We start from the raw sequence: 25,732 nt of genomic DNA, 5'->3' as shown, positions 1-25,732 counted from the left end.
GCTTTTATCCCCAAACTGATGGCCAAACAGAACGGTTCAATAGCCTGTTAGAGGAGTATCTTCGCCATTTTGTTTCTGCTAGTCAGAAAAATTGGCCCACTTACTGGATATTGCCCCATTTTGTTTCAATGCTCAAAAGAGCTCTTCTACTAATCGAAGTCCATTTGAGATTGTTACAGGTCAACAGCCATTGCTACCATATGCACTAGATAGATCGTACACTGGGCGAAACCCAAAGGCATACCAATTCACTATGGAATGGGAATAAAATGCGGAGATGGCTAGGGCGCAGTTAGAGAAAGCAGCACAACGCATGAAGAAATGGGCGGATCAAGACAGCCGACCACTCACATTTGAAGTCGGAGATTTAGTACTGATCAAGATCACGTCCGACCAATTTCGATTTCCCAACCATGACAAGAGATTGATGAGCAAATACGAAGGCCCGGTTCCTGTCATCGCCAAAGTAGGGAAGGTAGCTTACAAAGTAGACACGCCAGCTTAGATGGGAGTCCACCCTGTATTCCACGTCAGTCAGCTCAAGCCTTATCATCCAGATGGGAATGATGTCAGAGGAGTAAGCTGCACCGACATCCCATTCAACGACATACTATTCACAAGAAGCCATCCTTTGACAAAGAAGTGGAGAAGATCTTAGAGACTCACAAGCTGAAAGGAAGTCGACATCAAGAGTACCTATTGCAATGGAAGAACCTACCGTCGTTAGAGAACACTTGGGAGAAAGAAGAAGACCTTCACCAATTTCGAGACAAAGTATATGAGTACCATCAAGGCACCCTTTCCTATAGAAGAGCACTTCAGGAGCTAGATTCTTAGTGACGAGTCGACAAGGGTGTCGACCGTTTGGGTGGGCGAAAATGTAGGGGAGTGACGAGTGGTCAAAGTCACTTGGATGTTAAAGTCCTTGTCTCGGCCCTTCACAAGTGCCCCTATGCCGATGAAATGTACCATTAGTTGCCTTATTGTAATCTTGGTTACCTCGATATAATATTTGATATATAAATAAGAATTACCATTTTGCCTCTATATGCGATGATGTGCTATGTTCTGTTATGTGTTCCTCGATGATGCTTGAATTGTTCTTATATTCGAACCCATATGATTATATATTGGTATTATGTTGTTCTAACACCCATTATTGGCTTGCAGATAACTAATTGATATCCTTGGCTGGCCTGTTTGAGGGTGTGCCAAGTAAGTGCCACACGGTCTAGTCTTGGTGCGTGATACGGGACCGTGACACCCGTGTCTATGCAACTTAGCTCTTGGTATATGAGATTACTCTTTACACCAAGCTAATTAGCCAAAGTTTTTTTTTGTTACCAATAAAAATAAAATGTTTTTTTTTTTTTAATTTGCTTTTGTGTCATTGAATAATATATAAAGTATTTTTTATTTTTATGTTTATGTTGTATTATAAATGATTGTTTATTTATTTGACATATTAATGTATTACTTATTTAGTGTATTATGTCCAAAGCATATGGATATCCTACCTTTTTTAAAAATTATCGCATCTGTACGTTTCCGTATCTCGTGTCCCGTGTCCGTGAAACCTAACTCCTAGTATATGAGACTACTCCTTACGCCAAGCTAATCAACCAAGATTTTTTATTGCCAATAAAAATGAAGTGTTTTTTTAATTTATTTTTGTGTCATTGAAATAAAAAATTAAAATTTTTTTATTTTGTGTTTATAATTTATTATAAATGATTATCATTTATTTGAAATATTAATGTATTACTTATTTAGTGTACTGTGTACTAAACGTGTGAATGTCCTATTTTTTCTAAAAAATTATCATATCTCGTATATTCTTGTATCTCGTATCCTATATTTGTGAAATCTAGCTCCTAGTATATGAGAATACTCCATACACCAATCTAATTAACTAAGATTTTTTTATTTTACCGATAAAAATAAAGTATTTTTTTAATTTGCTTTTGTGTCATTGAAATAAGAAATTTAATTTTTTTTCAATTCTTACAATTGTACTAAATTGTGTGAATTATAACATCTGGCATTCTATAATCCAAAATAATGTCAAGTGGTAAATTGTGCAACTTACACTCGGCTTCTATATAAAGCAAACTACCATACTTTAATATATTATATAGATAAATATAGATAGATATAGATTTTTAAACAGTGATAATAATTTTGAGAATTTAACTATTTATATTAAAATAAAAAATTAAATATTTTATTTTATGTTTATTATTTATTATAAATAATTATTTATTTATTATCATATTTTATACGTTTCCGTATCTCGTGTTTCGTGTCTTTGCAACCTAACTTTTGGTTTATAAAACTATTCCATACGTCAAGGTAATCATGGTAATCATTAAAGTAAATAATTAAATATTTTTTATTTTATAATGAGTTATATGTATTTTAATTTAATTTTAATTTAAACTAATTATATTAAAATAAAAAATTAAGTATTTATTATTTATTATAAATAATTATTTATTTATTAACATATATTCCGTGCGTTTCGTATCCTAGCTACTATTATAAATGAAGTATTTCTTATTTTATGACTTGGGTTATTAGTATTATAATTAGATTTTAATTTAGTTTAATACATTATCTTGATGGAATGTAACTAATATATGTTACTGTGAGAAAGGCGTTATCTAAAAATATAAAACAACTTATTATTATCCTCATACTTGATAATTCATTTATCAAAGAATGACTCTGGTTATCAGATGATTGAAGAGATGGGAGAGTCCATTGATGAGAAGGAGCTGGGGAAAGCTTGAACCCGATTCCTACAGTGATGAATATAAGCGCAAAACTCGAACCTGTTCTAAAAAAGTCGAGGCATTAGTAGAATTGCTGGGGCAAAGTAAAAAAAAAAAAAGATTCTATTTAATATATTGATGAAACAATCCAAAAAATTCAATTAATTTCATAGGCTACACTTGCCTTCCATGCAATGTAAACTGCTCAACTTATATATATATATATATAGAGAGAGAATGTTGCATGCTCAACTTATATATATATATATATATAGAGAGAGAGAGAGAGAGAGAGAGAGAGAGAGAGAGAGAGAGAGAGAGAGAGAGAATGGTCTATTATATGGTTTTGAGTCTTATCTTTTTGCCCCTTTCGTTGGTAGTTACTAATACAAGAACACATAATTATAGAAGAGGATACCAACTATTTTCCTGTGCATCAACTCTTACCGCTAAATGCTGAATTTATCCAATCAATTCATTAATGGCTGATGTTAGGTCTCTTCTCTTATCTTCTTGCTTCCATTCTACCTTTCTTTCCCCTAAACCCATTCTCCTCCCATCTCTTCCAATTATTTCTTCATTTTCAAGACGCAGTCCATATTCTCTTTTCAAGATCATTTCCTCTTCCAAATTCTCCAACGACTCTGTTTCTGGAGATTTTGGTATTGTTTCGACAATCGGTACGCTTCAATTTCCATTTTTTCTCTTTCTTTTCTTTTTCCTGTTGATAAATCAAAGTTCGCAATTGCTAAGAGAAGCTAAGGAACTTCGTTTTTCTTTGGCAGAGCAATCGGATGGCAGTTTCCTTTTCCAGTTTGGAGAAGTAATTGAGATTTCAGAAAATGATCAACTTGGAAAACCTAAAACTGATGAAAAAGATGATGAACTAGAAATTATTGACACTGTTAGTTCTTCAAAAGAGGAAGTTGAATCTCATAATGAACAAGTTGATAGTGTTAAGGAAGTTGAATTATGTGGAGAAGGTTCAAATTATCATTTAACTGTTTTAGATGTGAAATCAAGTGATGGAACTCATGCTCTTGAGATGATCAATTTTAAGATTTTAACTTCTTTTAACCAATCAGAGGTTGGCAATGGTAATTTTACTACTTCAGCTACTGGTTTGGAGTTGGGGACTGTTTCTGTACAGGAAGTTTCCCAAGAGGAGAGTGAGGATGAAGTTGTTAGTGAATTGAATGAGTCTGATATTGAAGTAACCACTAGTGTTACACCTCAATCTGTTAGCGGAGAGAATTCTGGAGTCCAAGTTGTGGATATCTTTTCAGATGGTGAGGATCATAGCATTGAACATGCAGAAGCAGTCAATGTAATTGATAATGGTGCTGGCAAAGGTAATCTTATTGAAGTGGTGTCTGCGTCTGCTTCTTTTGAGGCTAAAGTCATTCTTGATGAGAAGCCAACTCCTGATGCTGTGGGTGAGGAATATATTGGTGTTGTAGTGGATGAGGAACTGACTCGTACTGAAGTGAATGAGGAAAAAGCTGATATTGCAATGAAGGAGGAACAAACTTATGCTATAGTTCATGAGGAACCAATTTCTAATGCAATGGATGAAGAACCAACTCATATTGCAGTAGATGATGAACAAAATCATACTGAAGTTGATGAAGAACCAATTCCTAATGCAGTGGATGAGGAATCAACTCTTACTGCTGTTGATGAACGACCAACTCGTAGCGCATTTGATGCTGAACCAGTTCATAATTTAATGAATGAGGAACCGACTCATAATGTAGTGAATGAGGAATCAACTCTTACTGCAGTTGATGAAAAACCAACGCGTACTGCATTTGATGCAGAACCAGTTCATAATTTAATGAATGAGGAGCTGACTCATAATGTAGTGGAGGAGGAACTGATTCATAATACAATAGATGAGGAACCAACTAATATCACAGTGGATGAGGAACCAGTTCACACTGAAGTAGTTGAGATTTTGAAGATGGTTAGTTCTCTTTTCCTCGTTACTTTAAAGAGCTAAGCTGCATGCTTAATGTTCAGCTACTGCTGTTACTTTTGTATTTACTATCAATTAACATAGACTATTTATAGTACCAAGATCCTCTTATTGGGAGATTGTAGGTGACACACTGCCCACCATTGCTTTCTTTGATGGGCTAAGATTTAATATCTTTTAATTTTAGGCTTTATGGTTATCAATGTGTTGGGTTAGGTGTTGTTCCATTGTTCTGAACCTCATTAAATATTCCTTTATCCTTCCTATATTCCTGTCTTTTCTAATGTATCACCATTTAAATGCACTTGATTTTTCAATGCAAATGCATCAATTGACCATATTTTGTTTTTAGAAGGCCATCCACTGCAGTTGATAGTTATCGTGTTCTGTTCTTTCCTTTTCTCTCTCAGCTTAGGTTTAGCCTATACAATCTGGAGTCAGCTTTCTTCCTTCCTAAAAAATTTCGAATCCAACTCCAGTGGGTGTTGAATACAGGACCTCCAAGGTGCAATTCTAAGTTTAACCCTAGAAGCATCAAGCTCAAACCTCAATTCTTGACTTGCTATTGATCTTTAACCATTTTGTGGTGGAAGACTGTTATTTGCGCTTTGAACCATAGGTGCTACCCAGTCTACAAATTTCGAGTTCCCATTTTGAGCTTGTTGCAATAAACTATAAAACAATACTATGAGGAGTCTCAAATGTTGAGAAGTAAGCCTTGCTGGATGATTTTAGGTCATACAATCACAATAGATTTCATTCTTCTAAACAGTATATCCTAGTTGTGCATGTCAGCATTTGGCAGCCTAAGGAGCGCTTGAGATTAGAAAATATGTGCATCAGGCATGCGAATTTTTTCATTATTATATGTCTGAACGGTTATTTACATCAACGAACCTCAATGTACATAATTTCATTGATAATTGCAGTTAGATGACAATCTGGCCACCTCAAGTCATGCAGAAGAGATAGCTGAAGGAGATGCACAAAGCAGCAATAATGCAAATGTGTCAATTCCTCTTGTAGCAGAGTCACAAATAAGAACTACTATGACTAAGTATGCTACCAACTTCATCGCTTCCTCCGTTGCCCTCAAATATTAGACTTTCAATTCCTCCAAATTGTTAGTCCAAGCATTCGTTTAGACTGGTTATATTTGCATTTGCTATTTCGTCATTAGCATGTAAAGTGTGCTTAAAATAGTGTAGTTTTTATTAAATCATTTGGCACGTTGCTTATTATTCTGGTATATAACATGAGAAATTTACTTATTTCTTAATTTTTATTTCAATTATTTCTCCGTGTTTACATTATTAATCAGTCCTCGTAATTTTTTCATTACTGGCTCAGCAAATATGGTGTAGAAAGCCAAGACAAGACCGGTTGTACAAATATTATACCGTGTCTTCCACTTATCCACTGTATGCCATGATTTTGTTATTGCATTTTGAACAATTCCACGGCATTTTAGATTTCTAAACTTTAATAATGAATGTAATTCTTCAATTTTCACAAAATATAAAATAAGTGTTTCCAATAATTTTTGAAAAAAATGAATGTAAAAGGTAACAAGTGCTAGTTCTTGAGCTATTAAAAATGCTTTACTACGCCAGAAAAGAAGTGAGGTAATCTATTTGCATAGATTTTGTAACCTATTTTTCTGTTCTTCATGTTTCTTTGCTTATCTGTAAACAGGGAGGAAATCTCAGTATCAGGATTTTACTTGGTTACCGGTGCTGCATCATTGCCACATCCCTCTAAGGTACCTCTATGATTATGGCCATATTCATCATATTTTAATTCCCTTTTATCTTTAATAACATTGAAAAGTAATTTCACGTAAGATTTAGAGAGTAAATATTGGAATTCAGACAATTTGTTTGCTTGCAGTTGTAGCCCACCTATTTGTTTGAACTTCTATTTGGTTCTTTTTTTTTTTTTTTTTTTTTTTATCTTTTTTTCTCCAGATTCCTGTGTGATAAATCTGGTTCCATGTCTTGTTTATCGACTACCTAGTTTTGCAATGTACTGTTGTAGGTTGATGAGAAATCTAGAAATTCGTTTGCATGAGGTTCGAAGATTGATTTCTTGACTTCACATCTAGAAATGTTTCCTTTAAAAAATGAACCTTAAAACTCTACATTGCTTTGAGACTTTAGATACATGATGTTTTAAAAGAATCTAGAGGTTCAGTTAAGTAATTCAACAAATAATAATTTCCAGGCATTGACAGGTGTAGAGGATGCATATTTTGTTGATCAAAACTGGCTTGGTATTGCTAATGGAGTTGGACAGTGGTCGCTTGAAGGTATATTAATTCATATTCCTAGATCTAAATAAAGCATCTCTACTGAGTCTTATATATATGTTGTCCTCGCATAAAACAAATATTTGGTCCCAAATATTTTTATGTTTTACCAGCATAATGATTTATCCCAAAAAGTTCAAAATAATATTTCATCTGGAGTTTTTTATGTATGTTTATTTTATGCTTCATTTTTTTCCTCTGGTGTACAAAGTAATATTTCCTCTGCCCTAAAATCTTGCTTTTAACATTTTAATCGAGGTAGCCAGCTTTGGTTCTTGAGAAACCCATATGCCAAACTAAGAATTTTGTCAAAGACTGCTAGTTAATAACTCATATGAATTTCATATATGAAGCAGAATGTAGAATGAGTAAATATAACTAGTATATCGAAACATGCGTTATATTAATCCTATTCAGGTAGTGTTTTTAACTAGTCACCTAGTAATTGCATAGGTGATGTAGGAAGAGAATTCAGATCTGAAACTGATCCAGCAGAAGCTGTTTTCAAAAATTGATGCAGCAATCTCTCTGAGAACAGAGCCAATGAAAGACAGCTCCGGGATCTGGAAGTAGAAAGGTGGCTGCAGAACACTGCATTAGAAACCTCGTGCTGGTTACATTTACTCTCATGTGCGAGTACCTAGGTTTCTGGCTCAGTACACCTGAAAATAGAAAAACAAATAAGTAGAACCACAAAATTAGATTAGAACTTATCCCAGGGGCTATAGCTTGCAATGGATTTGGTTACTAAGGACAATTTATTATTGATTCCTAAGGATTGCAGATGTGATTCCATTACATACAAAGCACCAGAATGGAGGTTTCTGCTAAACTTTCAGTCTCAAATAAAGAATATTATACTGCCCCCATATATAGCTCTCTATAGGAGGTTCTTTTTGTGCAACTGTGCATTAGTCTAAGGCTTAGCGATCTGAAGGTCCCAATCTCAGGAGAAAACTACTTGCAAGGACCAATGATCATTCTCATTGAAGAGGCGGCAGATTCAGCAGCTTTTGTAGGTTACACTGTCACAGAGTTGCTCCTTCACGAAAATACAAAGCGCTTTTTATTCTGTTAACTCAAATCTTAAGTTAATCAAAGTATCAAACATCTTAATAAGCTCTCTTTCGCTCATCTATTTTTATTTTTGGGGAAAAATACAATTGTATTGAAGGAGCTAGAAACTGCAATTTGAAGTATAAGATATTCTCCTCCCAATAGATAAAAGAAATGTAAATAGGAAAGTGTAGTTTGTTGAAAGTGTTTCTTCTTTTCCTTCCCCCCTCTCAAAAATAGTTTGAGCTGGGGGTTGTTCATTGCTAAACCTTAAATAGATGTTGGTCTGCTGTTTGCTTCAACTGAACAGAAGTATTGCATGAACTGAAATTGTTGTTAGTATCGTTTTGGATTTATACAATCTAGACTGAATACTTTTCGATTTCACTTATTTTACAGGTATTAACGCTGGACTATATGCCCAGGAATTGATAAAAAATTGTGGGAAAATTGTGGCTAACAGCGAAAGCATTCCAATAACTGACCCAGTGAAAATTCTTGATAAAGCTGCCTTGGAAACTCAATCTCCTGGGTCATCTACAGCGTTGCTTGCTTATTTTGATGGTCAGGTGGGGCGATTTGGAACTTAAATTGCTGGAGTAACATGATTTGCTTTTCAGAACACAGCAATTATTTGATCTTCAATTTTTTTTTTTTAAAAAAAATTATTAGAAAATTCCCTTTTCTTTTATTTTGTTGTACCCTTTATCATCAATATAAGCCGTGATTTCTGAAGGGTTGTGATCAAATGCAATGGGAAAATCCTGCTCCAAACCAGATATGTCGTGAGACCTAGATGATACGATAAAGCCATTCTTTACTTTCAACTTTACATTGTTCATGTTATGGAGGATTAATCTGCATTATAGGATTATCATTAATCAGGGCCATTGATATGATACTCCTGGAATCCTGCTCCAGGCTGGATATACTTAATTGCCTAGTTGGCTATGACAAATTGTCAATGCACATGTCGATAAAAAACAAGTGCATGCTATATCTTGGTGTGGGAGTCATCAATTAGAGTATGCGCATTATTTCAATCTCCTGAAGAAAAGGGCGTTCGTCCTGCCTTTGAAATGTTTTCTAGAGTTAGGTGATAAACTGGACGATGTCTCACCTTTCTTTACAAGGGAGACATGTTAACTGTCACACATAGGATCTCTCCCCTTACTGTATTTCCATTGACTGCATGGTGGTGGACCCACAGGGGTATGAGTTTTGAGTTTGATCAGGAGTTTGCTAAAAGTTCCGTTGAAGTTCCCCTTTTCTGTGGACCATTAATGCATGCATACTCTGTATTCTTGTTAAGTCATCAACTATCTGTATACTGAAGCTTGGCTTTTAAGAATATCTTTGAACCTTTGACTTCACCCTGTGTAAATGAATTTGTGGTTAGCTCCAAGCTGTGCGAGTTTTAACTGCAGTCTGGTTATCGGAAGACTTTCTACAAAAGCTCTAGGTCAAATCAACTTTTAATGAAAGTTATATGTTATCATAGAGAGAAGAATTGTGGCTAGCAAGATAATGTAAAAGCTCTAGGTCAAATCAACTTTTAATGAAAGTTATATGTTATCATAGAGAGAAGAATTGTGGCTAGCAAGATAATGTGTAAGAAGAGTGCTTTAAGTGAAGGGTTCAACAGATGTTTATTTCAAAGTCAAGATTGTCCTAAATATTTCAGTTGTTTATTTGAAGGACCTTGAATTGTATATGTAAAAATAAATCATAAAAATTTCTTTCAATTCCATTCTATCATCAAATTAAACAAGTAGCTGTAAGTAGAGTTTTTATTTATTTGTTTATTGTTGTCGTTGCTGTTGTTACTATTATTATTATTTGTGTGTAAGAGCGAGACAATGTGGTTATGCAACTTCATACCCGGACAAGTTCTTTTTCCTCTTCCAAAGTGGGCATCCAAGTGCGAAAATATGCTTCTGTTTCTAGACCTTAGATCCTACTTTATTGTATCAATGGTCAGCATTCTGAGAATGCCATTCTTTTATGATTCCTAGTTATAGTGATATCATCTGTTTGTGGAAATTTTCAATCAGCAGGCTCTCCACGTGGCTAATATTGGAGACTCAGGATTTGTCATTATAAGAAATGGTACTGTCTTTAAGAAGTCTTCTCCAATGGTGCATGAGTTCAACTTTCCCTTGCAGATAGAGAAAGGTGACTGTCCTTCTGAACTCATAGAGGTATGGTGCATTTAATTTCATGTCCAACTGACACTTTTCATAAGTTGGGATTTTTGTAGAATTTGATCAGAATTATGCGTTTAATATATCCTTGTCCCTTGCTCTCTAGCTACGGTAGGAACATCTTTACTTTATATGCTATTCTTGTATCTTTGTTGCTCTCAATTGTACGAGACAATGCACAAGCTCAGGGGTTCAAATGTTGGTGAGTCAATATATACTACTAGTTGAATTATGTGTAGCACTGGAACACCTGTATGTACATTTATAATCATTTTATACTCAAATGTAGACGTATGAATAACTTTGTAGTTCAGTCACAAAAAGATTCAGGTCAAACTCACCCATCCTTCTCATATTAGAACATAGAAATGTTAACTTTTCCTACTTGTGTTCATATTTAGATACACTTACACTTTTAAAGCTAGAATATGTACACATGCATCTGAACTTATATCCTGCAATTTGGCAATATCTCACCCATTATAGAAAGTTCACATGCGACAATGACAAGAATGTAATGCAAACAACTAAAATTTAAAAGTAACGAGTTAAACCTTATGATTAATGGTGCAACTTTCTTAAACTAAAGAAAGAAACTTGTCTTATGTTTAATATTGCCATTATTCATAGTTTTCTATGCTATTGGTGAAGCCAAAAAGGCTACTTTCCTGATAGAATTTAGTTTATAAGTGTGCATCTTTGCATTTCTGCCATGCACATGGATGAAACTGAGATTTTACAGTTTTCAATTTTTTAACCCTTTTGTTTAAAGGGTCAAACAACAACATCTAAACCTCTATATTTCATTTAGGATCACATTGATTTAGTAGACACAAGAGGAGGATGCATTATAAAGGTCTTTCAGAATTTGGACATTTAAGGCCTTAAGGGTAGAGAAGGAAGGGCGAGCAAAACCAGTATGAAAATTGGGAAAAATAAGTACACCATTCAAGTCTTTCAAAGATAATAATTCTGCTAATTTTTTGCGTAGGGATATGAAATTAATCTGGATGAAGGAGATGTTATTGTCACTGCTACTGATGGCCTTTTTGACAATCTGTATGACCAAGAAATAGCTTCAATCATCTCCAAATTACTGCAAACAGGTTTGGCGCCTCAGGTACAAATTCTAAGACCAACTTCCATACTTCTTTCAACATTCTTTCAAATGAAAAGCTATGTTTGTAATGAACGAAAATATTCAGAAATGTCATGTTTTCATATTTGGTGTAAATGAAAATATTCATTTCACTCCTAAAACTAAATTTTATGGAATTCAATATAACTATATCTAATCATATACAACAACAGCACTAAGCCTTAATCCCAAAATAATTGTTGCATAAAATTTAGTTTCAAATGGTAGGATTTTATCGAATCATATAATTTGTAAATAAATTGTATATGGCAAATTTATTTATACCAAACGAAAGGTAAATGTCTGATGAAATTGACTTTCAACAACCATACAAAGACTGCAAATTCGCTTCTTGGTGTGAAGCTCACATAAATGGGGATGGTAGTTATGTGGATGCCCCTCCATTATTTTTTTATCTTTCAAGATATTCCATTATGGAAGCAATCCAATCGGATCATTATAACATGAGACTCAACATCTTGGCTATTGGTCATTTTGAAAATAGTTGTTATAAAACTGTAAACTGCTTCCTATTCTCATTTAGTGTAAATGAATTTGAAGTAAAAATTTATTTACAAATATAGAATTTAGTTTAGTTATATTTAACATCATAAATTGAATTTATGAGCAAAATGAATATTTTTCATCCATACCAAAGAAGAAAAGAACATGAAATTTCAAATGAATTCGACAATTTTGTAAAATTCATTTATACCAAATAAGATCTTAAGTGAATTTCCAACTGCTCCACTCCGAGAAAGTAATAATAAGCAAATCTAGTTGTAACAATATCTGGTCTGGATTCTCAGGTTGTAATTCTTTTGTTTGTTCATTATTTTATACATGGTTTAGGAAATGGCAGATTTATTGGCTGCAAGAGCGCAAGAAGTGGGCAAGTCGACTTCCATGAGGACTCCCTTTGCCGATGCAGCTCAAGCAGCTGGTTATGTGGGATATACTGGTGGCAAACCTGACCATGTAACTGTCATTGTGTCTTCGCTACGAAACAGAAAATAATCTGGTTTGTAATAGCTCCTTTCCTATTTGTAACGTAGGATCTTATAACTGTGACAAGAAATTACTTGCTGACTCTTTTGTAAATTCTAATAATAATAGTATCAAATTTTAGCAGATTCACATAAGTTGATCCTTTGATAAATTGATCACTATTTTGTAGTTGTGATTTTTTTTTTCTTTCTATTTTTACAGTAAAGGAACAAAAAGCTAGAGAGAATAATAGGAATTGCCTTGGCTCTTTGGATTTGTAGAGTAGAGCTTCAGGTTGGAAAGGTAAGGTAACTTTTAGGTATTTGGAAGATCAGAAAGTGAGGGAAAATGCGAAAGAAAATAGGTGATCCTGAAAGCTAGGTAAATTGGAAAAGAATTCAGTTGGAGAAACTTCTGTTTAACTGGGATTGACGGGTTAACATTTATGCGTGCCAAAATTAAAAATGCAGTTGAGATTTTTTTTTTTTTTTTTTTTTTTTTTTTTTTAAAGTTAGTGAATCTCGTCAAAGTTTGTGTTTTCACGATTAATCTCCTATAATAACTAAGCAAACAAAATGGAACGGAGAGAGTAATATATACTTCCTCTATCACACACTTTTTTTTCTACTTTATTTTTTCATTCGTCCAAATTATTGTCTTATTTCCTTTTCGGAGGTGAATAATATTTAAAATTTATTATTTCTCTTATTTAATATGTTTCTTTCTCAATAAATATATCAATCAATCTGCTATATTACCATTAATTAAAACTTAATACAAATAATTTTCTCAAAAAAAAAAAATACAAATGAAATTAAAATATGAACTTTCACTCTTCTATTTATACATTAACGAATTACCTTGATTATAGGACGGATAATTATGGTTTGATTTCAATAATAATTTAATATAGACATTTAATTTTAAAGGAATAATGTAAGTGTATATTAAAGAAAAAATAAAACAAAAGTTATTGTGTAACTATATTAACTAAATGTTATTAATGTGTGCAAGTCATACCAAAATGAAAATTATGAAACGGATTTGTTCTTTTAGAAATATTTTTTTCACTTTCCCACAATATAGTTATATAATAATCTGTGTGAATAGTTAATACTCTCTCTGCCCCACTTTAATAGTAATATCCGTTAACATTTGTTCTTTTTACAAGAAGTAAGAAAATGATTGAAATTCATTGATTTTTTAAAAATATATTATAGAATGTCTGAATTGCGCTTCTTAAATATAAATATAAAAATAAATTATACTAATAAATATGGATAAAAATGAAAAAAAATTAATATAGTTTCAAAATCTTAAATGAAAATTAAAATGGAAGGTAAAATGTCTTTTTGTGGCTAGAAAGTGGATAGGATAAAATAATGAATTTGCTAGATAATGTAAAAAAGTCTTAAGATAATTAATTTTAAAATTTTTGAGTATTGGGAGAGGAAGATTCCAATATGAATCTATTATCAAGTCATATATACACTTACCATTAGGCTATGTCTTGGTGTGCAATTCTAAAATTTGATATACTAATCATTCATCCTATTTTGAAAATCTATATGAATAATTAATACACAATGTTTAAGATTTTTAAGGGTATACATTGAAAAATAAGAAAAAAATTATAGCTAAACTATTTTAATAACTATTCTTAAAATGTGAAAAAAAAAAAATTGAGACTATAATTTTGAGACAGAGGGAATAAAATATAAATACCTAATATTTCACCCCTATTCACCTATTATTGAGGGTATGATCGAAATAGAAAAATCTATTATAATAATTTACCAATGGGAGCACAAACACCAATTTTATAGAAGTGCTATAAATAGGAGGTCAACATTCGATTAGTTTTAAGCCAATTATTAAATCGAATCAAATAAAACTCGAGTAAATTGGGAACCAAAACCGAAATAAAATAGAATATATATATATATATATATATATATATATATATATATATATATATATATATATATATATATATATATATAAGTAAAATAGAAACTGTACTGTAATTTCTCACAACAATAATTATACATGGAGTGAATGAGGTGAAATAAATTTCTATCAAATAGATTTAGCTATTTATAATAAGTTAGCAATATTATTATTGTCATTTGTTTAAGGTATTAATTTTCGCAATGTAGGATTTTCTTTTTAGGTTATTAAAGGTGCTTAAACTAAAATCGATTAAACTAATAGATTTTGATTACTAACTGAACCAAACAGATCGAAAATCCGAACAAAATTAACCTCAGTAACCAAACTGATTTGATTGAAAATACCGAACCAAATGCTCAACCCCTAGTTATAACCCTACCTATTTAATAAACATAGTTATGAGAAAAAATTGCATATGCCGGATAATGACAGCTGACACAAATAAAGATACAAGTACCTTTTTAAGAGGAAAAAGAGGGATAAGACAGTAATAAAGATTAAATTTTTTTTTAAATGCAATCAACTATTAACATGATGTATGAGCAATAGATACAACCATTATAGGTAAGTATTCCCTAAAATTATATCCATTGGATCAAAACCTAATGAATCAGAAGAAAATCTTAATCTGAAAACCTTAATACAAATTCTCCTGTCAACGAATTTTGATCTAAGGAATTGTTACAATAAGCAGAAAGAAACATTGGATAGGGCCAAAAGAGAAAATTATAATGCAACTAGATCAGGTGTTTCAGCTTCGACTGATAATAATGCAGTGTGTACTTTACCCAGCCAATTATCCAGTCGATCTCGCAAGGATTTGATCTGTGGAATCCCCAGAACCCTAGGCTGCACCCAGGATACATGTACTGTTCCTTCAACTTGATCAATTATACCCTCAATAAGATGGACCTGTAATACAAGTGTTCTGGTCACAAATAACATAGCAGCAGAACGAATTGACCAGATTTCAGCTAATAACATAGCATGTTGTACATCATTATTAATGAAAAAAAAAAAAAAAGATTAAAATTTCCTGTGAAAGAACTAGGGATCAGATTGAAGAAAAAATGGTTCGATCTGTACTCAGCAAAAATTACATTATTCAATTTTGTCAAACTATATACTCAGTAGAGGTTCCATTAAACTAAGAAGCCCTATATCATCAAGTTCTTTAAATTTTTCAAAAATTTAAATTTCCATACTTTATGATACATAGTAATAATACAATCCCATGATTTATTAAGAAAATAAATGATCAATATTTCATTTCCAACTTTTTGTTTTCATATTTAGGCTCTTTCACTTCAGACTGCAATTGCATTTGCATATGGGAATCATGCACTTAACTTGAATCCCGAGATAACACTCCATTACTTAGCAGCAATATCATGTCCTAAAGGTTTCAGTGCTAATGGGCAGCATGTGCCTTTAGAGATCAGGTTTACTATGACTTCTAGACATTAAATGTGCATCAAGGCGATATAAGACTAATAAATAACCACACACCTATCTCCCTTATTTCACTGTACCTTGTAAATGTATTAATACCAGAGGTACCTACAAAATTAAACTTGAAAGCCAAACACCATTGATCCAACCAGGAAAATTCAACTTATTGGAAGGCAATTCAAGTGTGTTAATTGCACTTTGTATTCGTGCTATCTATTTAGCCATGGCTAAGACTGCTTGTGAACGAACAAAAGAATCATATCTTGTTCACTACTCTCAAATCCATGCATAGAATGCCAACATGATTCTCACAAATTGTAGACATCAAGCATTGCAATATTTAACTGAATATTGATCATAGTTTTTTAATATTCCGTTTAATGTAACAGTTAAATCAAATGGTCACGACATAGAGAAACTGTCAGACATTACGAGATTATATCCTCATGATGGAATAAGAGAATGGTTATTCTAGTAAAATATGTATTAGAAAATAAAAAACCAATCCACAAAAATGAGTACTGATTTTCAATATCAGAAGAGACTTACAGAAAGACTCTTCATGAGAAGATGCTCCACATCCTCAATGGAAAGCTTTGTGCGGTCAGCAATGACACTTAGTGGAATAGTTCGATCTTCTGAAGGACGACTGCAAGGAATGTCTTAGTTCAGTCTATAAATAATCGATGCAGGTAATGCTGAATTTTCTATACAAATAAATGCAAATTATATAATATACCACTGAAGATTTAATAAGGCAAAAATATACCTAAAGATGATTTCCATCAGGCAAAGAATGTTAATCTTTTCCAATAGCTTCTGTTCATTTTCAACTAAAGCCGGTTGGGCCCTCAGAGATGCATTATGCACTTGGCACAACTCCTGGTAGCGAACTAAATCACCAGAGTTGAAGGCTTGAAGAAGATAGTAAAGCCACTCAACTTGTGTTCCCTGAAGACTTTTTATCTGTTGAAGGATTAGATGGTCAACATCTCAAACATAAAATTGAATAAAAAAAAAAAGCCTACATCAGTCACACAATCGGAACTACATTTCAAGCCACTCCAAGCAAAATCGAAAGTATCTTTCACCATGTAATCAGCAGGGGTTTTCAGAAAAAAGAGCTCATAAGCATGCATGCTGCATTATTTTGGAGATGCACTCTACCAGAGCAAGAACAAGCACTAATATTTATCAATGGATGACTCATTTGTTTTACGCTCCATTTGGTATAAATGTTCAAAATATGAAAGTCATTTGTAAATGAATTCTAGTTTAAAACAAGTAGAATTCATTTGTGAATGAATTTTCATGTTTGGTAGGATTAATTTAAAACATATAATTCAATCGAATTCCACATAATAATATATGGAATAAATTCATAATTGAAAATTCACTTACTTTTGTTTTCTAAAATATCCTTGAAATAGTAATTTCACAAAAATAAATGATAAATACCAATTATATTTATGTTATGCTACATAATTTCTTATAGTTTTATTAAAATAAATATATAAAATAAAAACAATATTAATAAAATTACTTCATTTAATTTAATGATAAATGTACAATTAACTTGAATCTCTCTCCTCAATAATAAAAAAAATGCTAAAAAATATTAATATTAAAGAGGAAAAATATTAAAATAAAAAAACACAATACTAAGAAAATATTTTTATAAAAAATAAACTTTTTAAATGGTTTTGGTCAAGTTTGATAAAATAAATAAGTAAAAAAAATTAAAAAATTGACTTTATAAAAAGAGAAAGGTAGTTTTGTCATAAAAAGCTAGTTTGCTAAATTTTTTCATTTGGAATTTTGTAGTATGTTCAAAATTGAAATCTACATTTTTTTCGTTCCAAACATAAAAATATAGATTTCTAAATAAATTCCTCAAAATTTTGTGGAATTCATTTGCTCCAAACAAGGAGTTAATATTTTTACAATGGATTAGGGCAACCAAAACTTTGGAATTCCTAAAAGATAAGTGGCCAACAAACTGGAACCATGCCCAAGTTGTAAGTTTATCAGTTTCATGATATTCATTTCTTAGGTACAAACAGCTACTTTGACCTTGAAATTCAGAGCACCGACTCTACCATTTAGGCATGGAATTGCACCCCTATTTACATCTTGCATTGTGGTTCAATCATCCAACAATTCCTATGCTAGATCATTCATTGATACACCAAACATCCCATCAATTCCCCTATATCCCTTACTTCAATACTTTCCAATGAGAAGTTATTTACTTTTTCATAATATGCTTAGATTAGAATTTATCACAAGTAATCTTTCCAAATTGCCAAAAAGACATTCCATCTCAAAATTGCTCATGCGACCATAGGATGAGTGTTGTCTCTATATCAAAGTAACTTTCACTAGCAACACAACCTACATTTAGGCCGCAGCTGCCTTTGAGATGATTAAATCATCTTAAAAATCATCTCACAAGTAAAAAGTATTAAATTAGTTTTTAAATTTCGTCGTCTTCTCAAAATGAAATGTAACTCTCAACTGTAAACTCTGGCAGTGTATGATAGAAAGTGAAAGATTAACTGAATAATTGCACTCCTTGCCACCAAGGCCTTGAATACCCAAAACTGAATGGATCCACAAATTTTTAATTTGCAATTACCATAATTGAATGTAATTTAGTGATAGGCAACTTCCACTGAGTGAGCTTTAACAGTGGATATGATAAACGAGTGAATGATTTGAAAACTCCCTTTTTCTCAATCTTGACTCGTATAGACATTCAGGATCATGTCAGAGGAACTTCAGAGATCAGAAGTCATAACAATGTCATAGAATTACTTACCTTAGATTGCTGTAATCAGAGACTCCATTTGAGCAGGCTTGATAATAAGAACCCATGTACATCTTCTTCTATTTTTCTCTCATAAAACACATTCTAAGTCACATGACCCTTGAGCCTCAAGACCATGTTTTGAACACTATGACAATGATGTTAGTCTTGTATAAATCAGAATGTATCATTGCAACAAAAGAATCCTTGAGTTTATATCTCTGGTACTTCCTACAGTTATGATCTAAGTTTATGGGAACTCCCCTTAATTCACAACAAGAAGCTGTGCTTCTTGGAGAATAATTTCAAGTAGTGCATCTGAACTAACTCTATAAGACATGATAAAAGGATATTTTAGCACTGAATCACAACCAAATCTATCTTTCATTCAGTTGGATATTTGCTATTAAAGAATCGAAAAGCAACAGTTTTTGGTTAGGTATCAAGAGGCAATAGTGAAATTATGAAACATGTAGTTTTTGTAAAGAGGAAACTTAATTTCTATCCATTCTACTATTTAGTTATTGGTATGCTAAATAGGGTAACAATAGTAGATCATATAGCTACATTAACAAATAAAACAAAGCATGTATAGGTAACAATAACTAAATAGGGTATGCTATATGAATCTTTCATCTCCATTCTACTTTGTTCCTAGATAGATCCTCATTGATATCCAAAGACCGGAGATCCTCCGGGACAACTTCCCTCCATATGGTTCATGATCTATCTCCTCTTTTGAGCACCTTCCACAACCAAAATGTCACATTTACGAAGCAGGGTATGTGGGGGGTCTACATAACATATGACTGTACCATTTGAGATGTCCTTCACCCATTCGCTTATTTTATCTCCAACTTTTGCTACTTACACCTTTTGTCTAAGTTGATTCCAAGTGTCCTTTAGTCATTGACAAGAGACTAAAAGAGAGAAAAAATGAAACATTGGAATCAACTCTCCTACAATTATAAAGCTACTAATAGGCAATAAGCACTGAATACATTCAATAGCAAACCATTCTAGATGATAAAAACTCATAGACAATAAACAGATGTTGTGGCAAAGAAGCTATGAAGAAATTCTTACAATAGGATGAGCAAGCAGCTCTCCAAAGTTGTAGATGTTATCTCCCAAAAGTGCAGAAAGAGAAAGATCAAATGCCAAATCCTGAAGATAAAAAAAGTAAAGTAAACAGTTAAATTATGAACATAACCAACAAAAAGAAAGTTGCCATTTAATCATGGAATATATTATATCGGAAGGTAACTAGAAGTGTTAATAACTGCAACAAACAATCCTTAGAATTCACAATTGAGGGGCTACTAAAGATTTGCACCTCCCAATTAATAGCGATGCCGAATATGCACTAAAAGGAGCACAAAGTAGGAGGAAAAAACAATACAACCTTGGACTTCTCACACATATCAACCTTCAATCTGGTTTGAAGACTAAAGCTAAGCTTTATTACAAGATATCTGTTTCTTTCCAGCTAAATTATCATTTTAGTTTTCATGCAAAGAGGGAGGCAGGATTATTTCCAAAACACAAATCAGTAACATCATATTTTAACTCAGCAGGCACATGATAATAGAAGCAACATGATTTTCAGAAAAGAGGAGGAAAGGAGAAACCATAATAAGTGAATAAAGCTTTTTAAGTTGCAATATATTGGAAAAAGCAACTAGAGAAACAACCTTAGGTAAAGATAGCACAAAAAGAAATGTAATATAGACTCAGAAGTAAAAACAAGTACCAGTCTAAATGATTCTGAGAGGGATTCCACTGATGTGTATGCCAGATAAAGAAGAGCACTTCTATAGAACTCTGCAAATTCTTTACGATGCTTATGGTACTGAGATGATACCCAATAATACATGGCATAGACAGATGGATCAATATCAGTCATACTATCTAATGTGCTCTTTCCATCATCTAGAAGCTTTTTGCACTCTTTTTGATCCCCTTGCTCAAGCTTGAACATGGCTAATTGCATCTTAACGTAAAGAATTGGCTCTTCACTGCGTTGTTCTTTTGATGCTTGAAGTTTTTCGGTCACCCCATCAAGATAGCTTATGGCAGCTTCTTTCTCTTTATACTGCCGAGAAACTATAACCGCAAAATGTGCAAGCTTGAGAAGATTAATTTTGGTCTCAAAATCAGAGATAAAATTATGATACAATTGCAGCAGAGCATCGCCAGCCTGAAATATATACCGTGAATAAGTTAAGAGCTAAACCTGGAAAAACAGAATCTTTTCTGATAAGTAACAGCCAACAAACTTAATAACTAGGCAAAGAGGAGCCATCCTAATACTGGAACTGCATATCATTGATGGCGCAGGTGAGGAAGAGCAAAATAAGATGGAAAAGTCCATAAATAACATGCCATGATCAAGTGCAAATGCAAAGTTTTTGAGCATTTACAGCAACAAAAAAAAAGTTGGCAAATAGATTGAAGATAAGAACCGAAAATCATTTAATAATCCCTTAAAAATGTGGACGAAGGATGTGTAGGCCAGACTCTAAACTCTATGCTTTAACGGAACAGTTCAAGACGGCAAACAAAGATTTCAACGCTTAAAGAATTGACAAGTAAACTAAATCTGCATATAATAACAACTCCACGTTCTTGAAGTAATAAAAGTCTGATTCTGAGACACATTTATCCATTATGTCTTCAAATTGCTGTTTGTTGCCAGTGTTGATATCCAATGTAATACTAAAAATATCAGCTAGATATATATCAGGACTCTAAGCAACATATGTAAGAGTTAGGTAACAGTACAAATTCCACAAAATAAAAATAGCATAGATACAGAAACCCTAATTTACAATTGATACCCTAACAATCTCATTAAAATCTTTTCCAGCAAATAAAGAAAGGAACACCCTCCGTTTTATTTCAACGCAATCCCAAAATTCCCAAATTTAACCAAATTCAAAATCAGAAAAAAGAGAGAAGCAAAACATTAGACCTTAAAGACAGCCTGTGCAACGAACTCCTCGAGCTTGAGAGTAAGCTGGTGCCACAGTTTCTTCTGGTACAGATCCGCAAGGGCATTACACCACTCAGCTTGATCGGGATGAGCATTGCGCAGAGACTCCAGATACTGTAGAGCCGCCATGGTAGAGATTTCTAAACTATGATTTGCAGAGGTAAATTAAAAAACTGAAATTTGAAGCTATTGAAATAACAGAGGTTTAAGCAATCCTCTTTCCATTTATACGGTAAATTTGATTTTTCCTATCTTGAGGACAAAGAAAAGAATATTTATATTTTTTAATTACATTAAAACATTTCTTCTGTCAAAAAAATTATACTCCTGCTTGCCATTGGAGTGCATTTAAAAGACTAAACTACCCTTTTATTTATTACTCTTGCCAAAAGGATCGTTTTTACCTTTGCCTCTGTCCCTCGATCATCCGCCACCCTCAAACATCTTGATCAAAATTTGGAAATGATAGATTCGGCGAGTTTGAGACCAATACCTTCGCCATCGAAGAGTGTTGCGGTGATAGGAGTCGCTGCGAAAGAGAAAGCCTTAACCGAGTTGGGTCCAGCAGGGGTGGCAGAAGAGAGGATTCATGTAAAACGTCTGAGGTGAGACGCCATGATTGATTGCTTGAGGTTCGTCTAGTCTCATTGGATTGACTTTTTTCTACTTTAGCAAATCAAGCCAATTTCAAGCTTTCTCTCTTTAAAATATATGCGATTACCATGGATTTCAAGCTTTCTCTCTCTAAAAACTCCTTTGTCATTTTTGAAGATTTGAGGTTGGATGGATACTCAATTTTAGAAAATCATTATTCAACATAACCCATAATTTCAATCCAACCTAAAGTAAAATTTGAATTTTGATTTCCTTTTAGTTTTAGGAATTGAACCCCAATATTATAAAAACCAGTTTTCGTCTTGTCCTCTCTGTACACTCTATACTACAGTCCCTACACACTCTACCAGCCGCGACTTTTACTCGCGTCCGTAAAACTCCGCCGCCGGACGACGTTGCATGATCACCGCCGGCATAGTTCGCTAGAAGAAAATTAATCGAGAGTAATTTCAGTTTGCAGGACTTTCTCTTTTTTGAAATATCTTTCGTTTGATTTCTTCGCTACACAAACACACACCCGCCATTGGTAGAGTCGAAGAGATACTCCGGATATCCTCCTCGAAGACTAAATAATTGCTTCCTTCTTTCTAGAGAAGATAGACAGTGGCAAGAATCATGAAAGAAATATACATACATTTTTTTTATCTGTTTGATGTGTTTTATTTTCTTGTATTAGAAAAAGGGTTTTAGGATTCATATTTTTGGGCCTAATTAAGAGAAAACAAATGATGAATCAATTAACTTAGTTTTCTGCTGAAATGTAGTTCTAGGTGGGAGTATAAATTGAGAGTCGTATAGGATATTGAATTCTTTTAGGCCTTAATACCAAATTATGATTTGGCTTTGAAACACTTAGTTGATTTTCTTAAGCTCATGTTCATGGGTTGTCATCAGATTAAGATAGAGAAAGTTTTCATAGATCATACTTAGTGGAAACAAGAAGTTCTTCTTGCTTCTGTAATTCTTAATGATTGATTGTTTTGATTGAAATCTTGACATCCCGGGCAGTCTTTACGCTATATATATTCTTTATTGTAACATTTATAAGCAAGGAAAATATATATATCTATATATATATATATATATATATATATATATCTATGGTTTTTTTTTTTTTTTATGGATTGAAACTTTTTTTTGTGATTTGTTTGAACTGTATGAGATTTTCTTTTAACTAATGTTGCCTTCTCTGATGGCAGATCAAACAGGAAAAAATGCCAAAGGTGAAGACTAATCGTGTCAAGTACCCTGAGGGCTGGGAATTGATTGAGCCTACTCCACGTGTACTACCAGCAAAAATGAGAGAAGGTTAGTGTTCTTCACAACATAATACTTTAATGGGGAATCGTCATAGCTACAGTCAGCTTTTAGTTCTTTTTCTATCAAAAGACACCAACTTTTAATTGGTCCATTCATCTCTCAATTTTAGCAGACATTGTTTAGGACATCATGTTAGCAGTGTTGTGTTAAATTGGTTTTTTCTCCATTCTTTGAAAATTAAAAGAGTTGGTAACTGGTTGTAATAGGCTACCGGTCATCTATTAAAATTGCGAGATAAAGTGGACCAACTAAGCGGTGAGGCGAGTGTTGAATGGGAAATGACTGTAGTTAGGCTAGCATTCCCTTGTTATGTTTTTGAGCTTTGTAAACCTGATAGTGGTATGTCTTCAATTGTTTGGACAGCTGAGAATGACCCACACAATGGTAAGAGAAAATTCGAGGCTTTACGGCCTATTTTTAAGATAGCGCATCAAAAGAGCCACTGCATTTTCGATCTTTATCATCAAAGGAAAGAAATATCCAAGGAATTGTATGAATTCTGTTTGGAACAAGGCTACACTGACCGGAATTTTGTTGCAAAGTGGAAGAAGGTTAGTCTTACAAGTTTGTTAATTGAAATTGCAATTCTAATTTTTCTTTTTTGATCTTGTGTTGAAAACAAACCGATATATGAAGTTGAATGTGGCTAATCACCAACAGCATGAATAAATACTTTTGGATTTTTGGTTAGTGGCAGAAAAATAAGTTGAACAAAAAGTTTATATATATATGAGATTCATTTTCTATTTATTGTTTGATAAAAATTTTTTGCGATTTCATATGACTATATGATTCTTACTTAATTTTTGTGGCCTGCTTGAGTTACAGCCGGGTTATGAACGTCTCTGCTGCTTAAGTTGCATGCAACCGCGAGATCACAAGTTCACAACTTCGCAACGACATGTGTTTGCTGGGTGCCTAAGAACCTGAGAGAAGAGGTTATAGAATGTGTCCATTGCGGTTGCAGGGGCTGTGCAACCGGAGATTGATTGACGTCTTTTTTGTCTATCTAGCGTAGAAAACATGCGGGGTTGCTTTGTTCTCTTGGTTATCTTGTTGAGATGTAAATTAAAGATATCTTGAGAGAGTTGGGTGATAATTCTAATTCATTAGTGAGACAAGAAGAATTTTGTTCTGTAAATAGAGTGACAATTACTGATATTGTGAGTCAGTGAATATATGGTCTTTCATCAACTGTACATGGATTTTTATGTAGAGATTTTAAAATTTGTAACATGCAATTAACTTAGCATTTGTAAAATAAAATGCAAAATTGGCATTTTGCAAACGCACGAGTTTGATCCCAAATGGTACATAATAATTTTTCATATAACAAGATTCGTGATTAGGTTGATGGTATGTAATATATATAATATAGAATTGAAATATTATGATCATCCTTCTCCCCATTCCAAATGTTGACACATTCAGATTTGAACTCCCTTTTACCTTTTACTATGTTAAAAAAAAAAAGAATAATATATATGAATTAACTTGCCTAAACTCAGTTTATAGGGCCCGTTTACAGGCCATTAAAGGACCAAACAAGTTAAAAATATTTACTTTTGTTGAAAACGAAAGTATTCAATGAAAGTATTTCTGACTATATACGGAGAAAAAAAATGAGAACTTTTAAAAAAAAAATTCTAATTTTCTGGGTTTTTCATAAGTTGGAGCCACAGAACCAATCTAGTTAAGTTTAATTCAAAATAAAATGTCATTGGATTTCATGAACCTCCAATGATATCTAGCTAATTTAAGGCATTCTTTCGTTCAAAATGATCTATTATCCAAAAATTATACTTCTCGGAAAGATAACACTTTCAAGGAAATAATTTCCCAGGAAATATAATTTGAACATATTTGATATGCAAATCAACTTCTTAGAAAGTAAATTACAAAAGACAATAATGTTCATATTATAAATTTAAGTGTGTTTAGATAATAAGTAAAGTGGTCATTGAATTTAACTAGGAAGTACAACTTCCTTAGTCATCCTTAAAAGGAAGTTACTTCCCATTATAGAATGGAAGTTGGATAGTCTACTTGCCGGCAAGTAAAATTAATAATGAAAATTAAATATAAACATTTTATGCACTTGAGGAAGTTACACTTCCCTGGTCTACTTACTCCCGATCAAATA

At 32.9% G+C, this 25,732-nt stretch overlaps 2 protein-coding genes and 1 pseudogene across 7 annotated transcripts; 2 read left to right on the top strand and 1 right to left on the bottom strand.

Annotated features, from left to right (window-relative positions):
- The first annotated feature begins 3,088 nt into the window (after nucleotides 1-3,088).
- On the top strand, nucleotides 3,089-13,153 carry LOC149494124 (Protein phosphatase 2C family protein). 5 transcript variants are annotated; one of them, XM_089724996.1, is made up of 9 exons: nucleotides 3,089-4,740; nucleotides 5,682-5,809; nucleotides 6,448-6,514; nucleotides 6,976-7,060; nucleotides 8,516-8,685; nucleotides 10,171-10,317; nucleotides 11,312-11,440; nucleotides 12,311-12,479; nucleotides 12,668-13,153. In XM_089724996.1, the coding sequence occupies exons 1-8, from the start codon at nucleotides 3,256-3,258 to the stop codon at nucleotides 12,473-12,475; spliced, it is 2,376 nt and encodes a 791-aa protein (XP_089581122.1). In that variant the 5' UTR covers nucleotides 3,089-3,255; the 3' UTR covers nucleotides 12,476-12,479; nucleotides 12,668-13,153. The 5 variants fall into 5 exon arrangements, with proteins under 5 accessions (XP_089581122.1, XP_089581121.1, XP_089581124.1 ...); XM_089724998.1 differs by lacking the exon at nucleotides 12,668-13,153 and having other exon boundaries at nucleotides 3,091-3,454; nucleotides 3,560-4,740; nucleotides 12,311-12,600; XM_089724999.1 differs by lacking the exon at nucleotides 12,668-13,153 and having other exon boundaries at nucleotides 3,093-3,454; nucleotides 3,560-4,740; nucleotides 10,174-10,317; nucleotides 12,311-12,600.
- A 1,725-nt stretch (nucleotides 13,154-14,878) lies between these two features.
- On the bottom strand, nucleotides 14,879-21,923 carry LOC149494123 (26S proteasome non-ATPase regulatory subunit 13 homolog B-like). Its single transcript, XM_089725002.1, has 6 exons — nucleotides 21,634-21,923; nucleotides 20,413-20,859; nucleotides 19,746-19,826; nucleotides 16,620-16,816; nucleotides 16,400-16,499; nucleotides 14,879-15,310 (listed from the first exon to the last, which is right to left on the bottom strand). Exons 1-6 carry the CDS (start codon nucleotides 21,781-21,783, stop codon nucleotides 15,125-15,127), a joined length of 1,161 nt encoding a protein of 386 aa, XP_089581128.1. The 5' UTR covers nucleotides 21,784-21,923; the 3' UTR covers nucleotides 14,879-15,124.
- A 54-nt stretch (nucleotides 21,924-21,977) lies between these two features.
- LOC105643978 (protein BUD31 homolog 2-like) lies at nucleotides 21,978-24,881 on the top strand (annotated as a pseudogene). The gene is made up of 4 exons (XR_016322117.1): nucleotides 21,978-22,259; nucleotides 23,469-23,577; nucleotides 23,953-24,140; nucleotides 24,418-24,881. The product of XR_016322117.1 is annotated as a protein BUD31 homolog 2-like (transcript).
- Nucleotides 24,882-25,732: the final 851 nt, after the last annotated feature.

The sequence above is a fragment of the Jatropha curcas genome, chromosome 8 (assembly GCF_041381405.1).
Source record: "Jatropha curcas cultivar XTBG-Jc1 chromosome 8, XTBG_Jcur_1.0, whole genome shotgun sequence".
Classification (NCBI taxonomy): Eukaryota; Viridiplantae; Streptophyta; class Magnoliopsida; order Malpighiales; family Euphorbiaceae; genus Jatropha; species Jatropha curcas.
The sequence above is the reverse complement of the archived record's forward strand: the minus strand, read 5'-3'. Positions and strand labels throughout refer to the sequence as shown.